General features: G+C 33.8%; 1 protein-coding gene across 3 annotated transcripts; it reads left to right on the top strand.

The window, feature by feature from the left end:
- Positions 1-990: 990 nt before the first annotated feature.
- LOC141690204 (3-hydroxyisobutyryl-CoA hydrolase-like protein 3, mitochondrial) lies at positions 991-8,270 on the top strand. Of its 3 annotated transcripts, XM_074494889.1 has the most exons (11): positions 992-1,282; positions 2,177-2,278; positions 2,691-2,762; positions 3,023-3,075; positions 4,149-4,283; positions 4,388-4,484; positions 5,969-6,098; positions 6,940-7,118; positions 7,248-7,375; positions 7,497-7,598; positions 7,879-8,270. In XM_074494889.1, exons 1-11 carry the CDS (start codon positions 1,051-1,053, stop codon positions 7,978-7,980), a joined length of 1,332 nt encoding a protein of 443 aa, XP_074350990.1. In that variant the 5' UTR covers positions 992-1,050; the 3' UTR covers positions 7,981-8,270. The 3 variants fall into 3 exon arrangements, with proteins under 3 accessions (XP_074350989.1, XP_074350990.1, XP_074350988.1); XM_074494888.1 differs by lacking the exon at positions 2,691-2,762 and having other exon boundaries at positions 991-1,282; XM_074494887.1 differs by lacking the exon at positions 3,023-3,075 and having other exon boundaries at positions 994-1,282; positions 2,691-2,755.
- Positions 8,271-9,275: the final 1,005 nt, after the last annotated feature.

A 9,275-nucleotide genomic window follows, 5' to 3' on the forward strand; every position in this document is an offset into this window, starting at 1 on the left:
TTTTTGCTTAGTAATGCTTGAGTTAATCCGGTATTGGATCTGTTAAGGACGAAGTTGCTGATATTTTTGGTGATCTGCAAAACCTGTATCGAATCTGGGATGGTGGTGATTATTGGAATAGCTCACCTTTCACAACCAAAGATTGTTCATCTTTTATAGCTTTACACTTTCGGCATGTCTATAGTTGGTATCCGGCATGTAGATAGCTGGGGTGTCTTCGGCATGTCTATAGCTGGTGTCCAGCATGTAGATAGCTGGGGTGCCGCTTCTCCAATCTCATTTTATGCGATTGTTGTTTCTGAACATTGGGCTAACCATAATTTTTACGTGATATGGTCAATTGCGATGTTGTTATTTTCAGAGATGACAGTGCAATTTGGATCGCTTGGGATGTCTTTGATTTCGTTTTTAGCTTCAAGAATTTTTAAATTCTATGTGTTAAACGATCAGGAAACAAATCATCTAATTGATTTTAGTATGTTATTTGTTTTATCACCTGGTTGTATCGATAGTTGGGGGTTTGTCCCGACTGTATTATATTCAATTTAATGGAAATTTTCTGCATTTGTCAAAAAAATAGGTGTTTTTAAACATCTTAATTATAAGAAAAGTTACCACTTGTCCCCTAATTAGTTGTACAATCAAATTTAGATCAAAAATTAAAAATTTGATGCCAACATTAAATAATTATATTTCAAAAAACATAATTTTAGTATTATTTGTCAAAATGGTTATAATTAATCTAACATTATGCCGTAGTAATATCATATTATTTAAACATTTAAATTAAAATAATTATTTTTATGTTTCACTATAATTTTCGTAGAAAGGTAAAAAGAAGAAATTCTCTCAATCCGAGAAATTATAGCATTGAAAAATTATAACGGAATGACAAAAATCAAACCCATTAGTTAACTAAATTATGAAATTCGTTCGTTACAAAAAGAATTAGGAAAATTTGTAAAAATACGAAAAGAGAGTCGGTGAGAAAATTGACAAAACAAGCGAGCAGTAAAAGAACAAATTATCCACCATCACACAGTAATAGAAATGCTTGGAAGCAGTGCTACTATAATCCGGGGAGCTTCACGCCAGCTTTTAATTAGATCATCCACTCCTCTATTTTTCAACAATTATTTTCACAATTTTACTTCTGTTAATACTTCTCGAAGCTTCTCGATAATGGCAAATAACGATGAGTTTGTTAGAGGAAATGTTCACCAAAACGGCGTCGCTGTTCTCACTCTCGATCGCCCCAAAGCTCTCAACGCTATGAACCTAGGTTCGACAATTTTATTCATTTATCGAGATTATTGCATTTACGAGTTTTAGAATTTGAATTATCGAGAATTTTATTCATTATCGAGATTATTATGTTTACGAGTTTTAAAATTTGAATTATCGAGAAATTTATACATTACGAGTTTAAAAAATACAAATTATCTGTCGTGTTTGAGAATTTTATTATTTTATCGAAATACAAATTGTCTGTTATGCTGTTACTTAAGATAATTGGATTGTATCTATTATAAAATATGTGTGCTAGTTTTATTGTGGAAATTGAAATGAATTGTTGTGTTGCTGTTTGTTTAGTTGTGTTTTGGGAACTCTAGGGATAGTTAATTGAATATCTGCATGATTAGTATCAGTGTGTGTGTATTTTTTTCCGAAAGAGGTGATTATGAAGTCGTTGAAACTGTGTACTGGTTAATTGAGTTATGATTGAGTTTTCGTGAGGCTAGCTAGGGTTTTAGTGTGGAAATTAGGTTTCGATATGCTTAATTATGTGTTAGGGACTCAACATAGTTAATAAATGATTACTGAATGTATCGCTGTGTGTGTTTATCATCGAAGCAGATGATTAGTGAACACATCGGTTTGTGAGTGTGTGTATTCGGAAGTAGTTGAAAGTTTGTAGTTTTTAGAGTTATAATGGAGTTTTCGGCTGGTTACCTAGGGTTTTAGTGTGGAAAATTGAATGTGTTAATGCGTATTTGTGTGTGTAATTCTTCTTTTCATATTGTTTGATTTTCCGGTTAAGTGCAGTATTTTACTGATATTAATTATCATATGACTAGCAACTTCTGGGTTATTGAGAAGCTATAGGCTGGAATTAGTTATTTATTTGCCTTTTTTTGCACTTTCTAAACTTTTTATTTTATTTACTACGATGCAGATATGGATATCAAATTTAAGAGTTTTCTTGATGAGTGGGAGTTGGATCCGAAAGTGAAATGTGTGTTGGTTGAGGGTAGTTCTCCTCGTGCATTCTCAGCAGGTAATATGATGGGCATTTTCGTATAACTTGCTATTTCAAGTGCTACTTGGTTGAAACTGTTCTTTCTATACGAGGGCTGAATGCTATCTCCTTCAGTTTGAAAAATTATACTATGGCCAGTGTAACTTAAATCTTAAATGCATACTTGCACGTGGACTTCTAAAGACACCATACACATTACCAAATATACCACAAATCAGTTAAGGCTGTAGATAAATTCATAGCGTTTGACCTTTTTGGATAACAAGCATTTGATTAGAACTTTAATTTCGTATTTACATATGAATAGCAGCGAAGTTCTGACTGCCTCTTAGTTTTTTTAATCCTCATTATGTATGTGGTTTTGGGGATTATATATCATTTACTTGGTGATACGTTATATATTGTTGGTAACCAATAATGGACCATGCAGGAATGGATATAAAGGGGGTTGTTGCCGAAATCCAAAAGGACAAAAACACTCCTCTTGTGCCAAAGGTTTTAAGTTTTCTAAATTAATATTGTTGCAAAATACTGAGTGCATATATCTGTTCTTGTATGACTGGTCATGGTATTAGACCTTTAATTTGTTTAACTAATATCAGACATGCTTTGATCAGTATTTTCTTTATGTGCATTATTTCACATTTATTTTTTCTGGATGTCTTTTTTCTTTCTTATACCATTATGCACAATTTTAGAACCACAATCAGCAATTGCTTTGCCTAAAGTAGCACCAGTCTTAGTCTATCACTTTATCTGCAGGTGGCGATGTGAAGCAGATTTCAACCAAAAAACAACTTTCAGATGTCATTAAGGTCATGTTGTGTCCATTCAACAAACTATTTTTAATCTAGGTGCACATATTTCACTTAGATGACCAATCAAAGTATGAAACTTTGAAAAGACTACTTTTTTCCACATAGCAATAAGTATCACCACCGTAAACTGTTAAAATTTTGATTGCTACTGTATATTATTAAAATATCTGTTATGTAAGCTTGAAAGATAACTTTCACAATGTTTTACATTTACTTAATCATGCACAAGCCTTGGATTAGACTTTTTTGTGTTTATCATACAGAAAGATGGCCCGTACTAGAATAGCTAATACACAGTTGGTATATTTTATTTTATTTAGTTTCTTTAGGGATAAATAGAATGCACCATTTTCCGAGTGATTTTGTAACATTAAGGAATATTCAATGTTTCAAGATTCATTCGGAAGGAAAACTGAAAATACTTTGCCACGAGTGTAAACTGTATGTAGTGCAGAGCTTCCTGAGTACTGTGGAGATACCAGAAGTGGAGCTAGGTTCCCCTTTATCAATTGTTCCTGACTCTTCATTTCAACCTTACACGATAAATATGATACTTATGTGCTGCACTAATTTCAACAAGACTAAGTTGCTCCACCTCTTTAAACTTATTCACCATTAACTCAATTGCGTGGAGATATATGAATAGCTTTGTTTAGATTATTGAGCAAATTTTGATTGAGACTGTTATCTTATTTCTTTTTTTATTAAGATGAAAGGGCATAGTAAATATTCAGCTAGTATTTAACTGAATTTCCTGTATACAAACCTATGACTTATGATAGGCGGGTATCTAAACCTTTTTCATGTTATCAAGGTAGCAGAGAAGCTTGAATTGGCTGATTACTTGCCAACTTTGAAGGGCAGGCAATATTACATTTGCATTTTTAGGGTGCCTAAATGGAATATATTCTTTAATGTTGGTTAACTGCTGTACGATTCAAGATCCATTTAAGTGCTCAAACTGTTTGTTTGAGTTTGTTTTTTTCAGTTTCTTATCATTGTAAAAGATTCACAAGGGAATTTTTTGACTTGATCTTTAGTGGCCCTTACCCTACTAAATTTCAATACAGGTATTTACAGCAGAATATTCACTTATATGTAAAATATTTGAATACAAGAAACCATATATATCCTTCATGGATGGCATAACAATGGGCTTTGGAATTGGGCTATCTGGCCATGGGCGCTACAGGCTCATTACAGAGGTATTGTAATTTGTGGATTTCTCATGCAAAAGTTTTAAGAAGTTTTAATAATACAAACTAAAATGGAATTATATGTTTTTAATCCTGTTTTAAAAATTTCCCAGAGGACAGTTCTTGCAATGCCCGAGAACGGGATTGGTTTGTTCCCAGATGTTGGGTTTGCTTACATAGCAGCACAAAGTCCTGGAGAAGGATCAGTTGGTATGGTTTCCTTATCTTATAAAAAAAAATTGTGTTGGCCTGATAGGAAAAATCAGAGTGTTGACGAGATTAACAAACTCTTCTGAGTTTTTGGAATCCTCTCCTCTCCCTCTTACGAAGCTTTGTCTTTAAGATATCTCTTTAAAATGTTTCTTCTGAGATCTTTTATTCTTAGAATAGATTGTTTTACAGTGTTATTAAAAGCGCGCAGATGTGCTTGCTTATGCAATATGCAATGCGAAGCGCGGCTGAAGTGCATCGCTGGCTTCTGGGGCTTATGCGCAGTGCACCAAGTGCAGAAAAGCGCAGCTGAAGTGCACTTCTTTAAGATGTTGACTTTTATCTTGACTGGGTCATATAAACCCTATTTTTCTTCCAATGCTTATAAACATGACCTCTTCTCCTCCTTCAATCTTACAAAGCATGGCTGAAACACACCTAATCTCTTCTACGCGCGCGCGCACACACACGGTTATACTGCACACACTCACTGATATACACATTATACACACAGACATACATGCACTAATATTACTATATACTGATTATACACACTGTTTATGCTGATAACTATCTTCTGATTGTTTATTTTCACTAATTAGTCTGTACTAAGCTATAGTTAGTTATATAGTAAGGTACTAGAGAGAACCCTCGTAAAAAGGGAACAAGAGAACCTTAGATTTAAAATGAGATTCGAAATAATTTTTATCTTATTTTATCTTATCCATGTACACTAATTTTACACACTAATATCACTGTAAATATGTAATTATACATCCAAATTTGATTGTGTTGTGTGAAAATGAAGATGAAGATGCAAATAAGTAAATTAGCAGTGCATTTCTGTGTTACTTTGACTTTAAATTATTGTAGACTTTGAATTTATGTGCTGATTTTAGTTGTTTTTATCGTTATCATAATAATATCTATTATTTTTTCTCTTTAATCTATTACATTATATATCATGATTTATTTATATTTAATTGTCTTCGATGAATTCGCGCTTTGCGTGTGCGCCTATGCTCCTGGAAGCCCTTGCGAGTTGCGCTTCAGCGTGCTTTTAACAAAATTGGTTTTACTTTTACATTAAATTATGTGATAAACATAAAACATGTAGGATGTTTTCACTTGAATGGAACAGTATGAGGTGCAAAAGTGAAATTTGGAAAATTTTGGACTTGTATCCACGTATATTCATGCCTTCTTCCATTCTGGTCAGAAGTTTAAAATTAATTTTCATTGCTGCTTCTTTCAAAAGCTTTCAAAACAAGTGGCAATTCCTTTCTTCGGCAAATATGAAGCAGTCGTAGTTCATAGTTCACGAATGTTTTGTAACCATCTTCAACTCTCTACTACTAACTCAAATTTCATGAAAGAAACATACAATTGTTTATTCTGTCCTCGATTTTATTTTATCTAGGTTACCTGTAATAATATAGGTGGTTATGCAGATAATTTCTTCTTTTGTAAATTTGTTTATACAGGTGCCTATCTTGGTATGACTGGAAGAAGGGTTTCAACACCTGCAGATGCTCTATATGCAGGATTTGGGACACACTATATCCCATCTGATAAGCTGGGTTCTGTGAAGGAGACCCTCTTAATGACCAACTTGTATGCATCAGGCATCCCTTTTCTTTACTTTTTACAATTGCAATTTGCTTCATGGATTCGAACATTCTGTTAAGTTAAAGATGTTGGCCCTTTTTAGCACATATGGAAGTTAAAAATACTTAAAGTAGCTCATCTGAATAAGTTGGCCCATTTCAGTGCCCACATGAGGCAATTCTGCACTTGGAACAAAACGCTTCTTTGGTTTTTTGTAGCTTAAGTTGCCTAACATGTGTTCTATAGTTTTGTACATTACAAGTGACACGATGCTGTCAGAAATGCGTTACGTGTCACTTGTAATGTACAAAAGTATAGAACACATTCAATATCTATAACACATGCATCACATTTAATGTAATATTCATTTTTAGTTTTAAAAACATTGAAAGAAAAAGTGCATAAAAATGTGTTCAACAAGTGTTAAAAACAGCCAACTTTTTCAGGATTACTGTTTTGGATTCTTACCCCTTCTGTGCTATTTTGGTCATTTCTCCGGATGTATAAGAGCATCAGATCGAACAAACGGAATAAGATGTTAAGTTTTGTTTTTGGAAATAGCTAGGAAGATGCAATGAGCCATCATTTTTTAAGACATGTCCACTTATTTGTCATCACCCCACAAAACTGGATCATGGTTTTATCTTCTTCTTGTAAGATAATAGAAACTCAGTGTTACAGTCTGATAAAATATTTCTGCCTGGTTACTTGGTTAGTAGTAACTTTTGACATTTAGGTTTCTTTTAAGACGACATGTTGGTTATAAGTGACTATAATTCATTTTTCCTTTAATTTGTTTTTTCCTAGTTGGTGCATCCAGTATATGTAAGTAATATTTTGATTTCAGTTCTGAAGATCCACATAAGGATGTCAAAGCAGCAATTGGAAAATACAGTTGTGATCCCTCTTCAGAGCCCCAGTTGAAGGTGCTTCTGCCATGGATAATTGCAACTTTTGGTGCAAATAAGTCTGTTGGTGAAATAATACAGGAGCTGGAAAAGCGTGAGCAAAGTACTGATGCCACAGGTTTGTTGGTGGAGATATCACGTTCATAAATTCTGGGTTGTTCAAAACTAAGTATAGTGTTTGATTTTGTAACCCTATATAGGTCACCTGTTCAACCATAGTACCTGAGTATTTTGTTTGTATGAACAGAAGCAGAGTGGGCGAAGGATTCTCTTGTTGGTCTTAGAAAAGGAGCTCCTTTTTCCCTTTGCCTCACCCAAAAGCATTTCTCAAGAGTTGCATCTGCATATAGAAAGAACGAAGGCGATTTGTGCAATGTGAGTATGGTGTTTCTTTTTGTTTCCCTTGTCCGATTTGATTGTGAACACAGGAGCTTATTTTTCCATTTTCAATCAATATGTCATGTAATGAAATTTTTCTTACATTTTTATAATCCAGTTAATTGGTGTAATGAAAACCGAATATCGCATTGCGTTGAGATCTTCCCTTCGCGGTGATTTTGCTGAAGGGGTTCGAGCAGTATTGATTGACAAGGATCAGGTTTGGTTATTATACTTGGAATTACCATTGCTATTTAGAATTTCAAACTAATTCTAATAATTTAAGTGGGTGCAGATTTGGTCTGATTTATTTTTCATTTTTTGATTTGTTTTTTTTGAAAAAAATGGGATTATACTTGAGATATACGTAGTTACTGCCTACTCATATTTCATCTCAAACATTTATAATTTAGTTTTATGCTGATTATATGGGGACATATGATTTCTCAAACTAGAAGGGGGCAACTATAAAGCTTTTTTTTTCCTTGCATTTTGAACAGAATCCTAAATGGAACCCGAAATGTATAGAGGAAGTTGATCAAAATGAAGTGGAAGGCCTTTTTGTACGCCTAAGCTCGGACAATGAGGAATTGAGTGTGTAAGTTTGTGGGCTTGATGAAAGTCATCTTTTTCTGTTATAACAATAAAAATCAGTTAGTGTTACCTTTAGTACTGTAAGCTAATAAGCTTTGCATCTCTAGTGACTTTTTAGTATGTGCAATGTACTGATTGGTACTTCTAAATGTCTAAGAAATGTATGATTTGGCGGAAGTCCTGTGGTTGGTTTAGTAGTTCTGTTGGTGTTTCTGACTTTCAGAACTGCAGTTTTATTGGTGTGCATGCTTGGAACTGTCTTGAATAGCTATATGAACATATAGTTCACTTGCGTGTCCCTTATTCTATGTTTTCAATTAATACTTTTAGTACAGTAGCAACTTTTACTTATAAGTGTTAGATTTCATTATAAATGCTAATCATGACAACTTGCAAGTTGCAAATCGGAGGAGATCATCCTGAGTTCTAATCTCAAACAAGATGGGAAGCTCACTTGGCTACTCTATTGGTCTATTGATGCTTATCAAAAAGCATCAAATATATGTACTTTAAACATGATATGTAGTTGGTTCTAATTTCCCAAGCACAGAGGGCTCATCTTGAGGGGCCTTGGAAAGTGCATTAAAGGATGGCCTATATGCAATTCTACATGGATAAATGGAATAGCAATTGTTTTGGATGGGTTGAGTTGGACTTTGGAGAGGTTTTTTTTGGGTGTGTAACAGCACGGATACTGCAAATTTTACGTTCTTTCACTTGATGATTGACTTCCTCTCTCGTAACTTCTCCGGCAACTTGACTCTGCCTCTGGCGTTGGTAAAAAAAAAAAATAAATCTCTTTTCGCCCCTCCATACTGATGATATCAATCCGGAATTATAAACTTGTAGTTAAATTAAGCTTTACTTCAGTACACAGGTAAAATAAAAACTTCCTAAATCCAGCTGATGGTACGCTCATGCAATAAACTAGTGTTTAGACGGTTTAGTTCAGTTTGTTTTTGAAGAAGTCTGCAAACAAAGCGCGGATAACAAGATAAGAAAGAGGATCGTGTATTATATTACACCAAATCCATGGGATTATATCTGGTTTATCGAAATGTTGTGTATAATTCACCAAAATAAATTTAAGTGTTGCGTCTTGGAGTCCTCGAATAGGACATACCATGTGAAAACAATAATGCAAACCACTAATTGATACTTCAATTTATACTAGACAATTGTGCGTCTACTTGTCAACTCCTTTTAGTCACATGCAAATTATATGAAATGTTAAATGAAAATTAAAAGAGTTTGACAAAATATGATTAATTTTGGGTGTGATATGTACTTGTGAAAGAAATAA

The sequence above is a fragment of the Apium graveolens genome, chromosome 10 (assembly GCF_009905375.1).
Source record: "Apium graveolens cultivar Ventura chromosome 10, ASM990537v1, whole genome shotgun sequence".
Classification (NCBI taxonomy): domain Eukaryota; kingdom Viridiplantae; phylum Streptophyta; class Magnoliopsida; order Apiales; family Apiaceae; genus Apium; species Apium graveolens.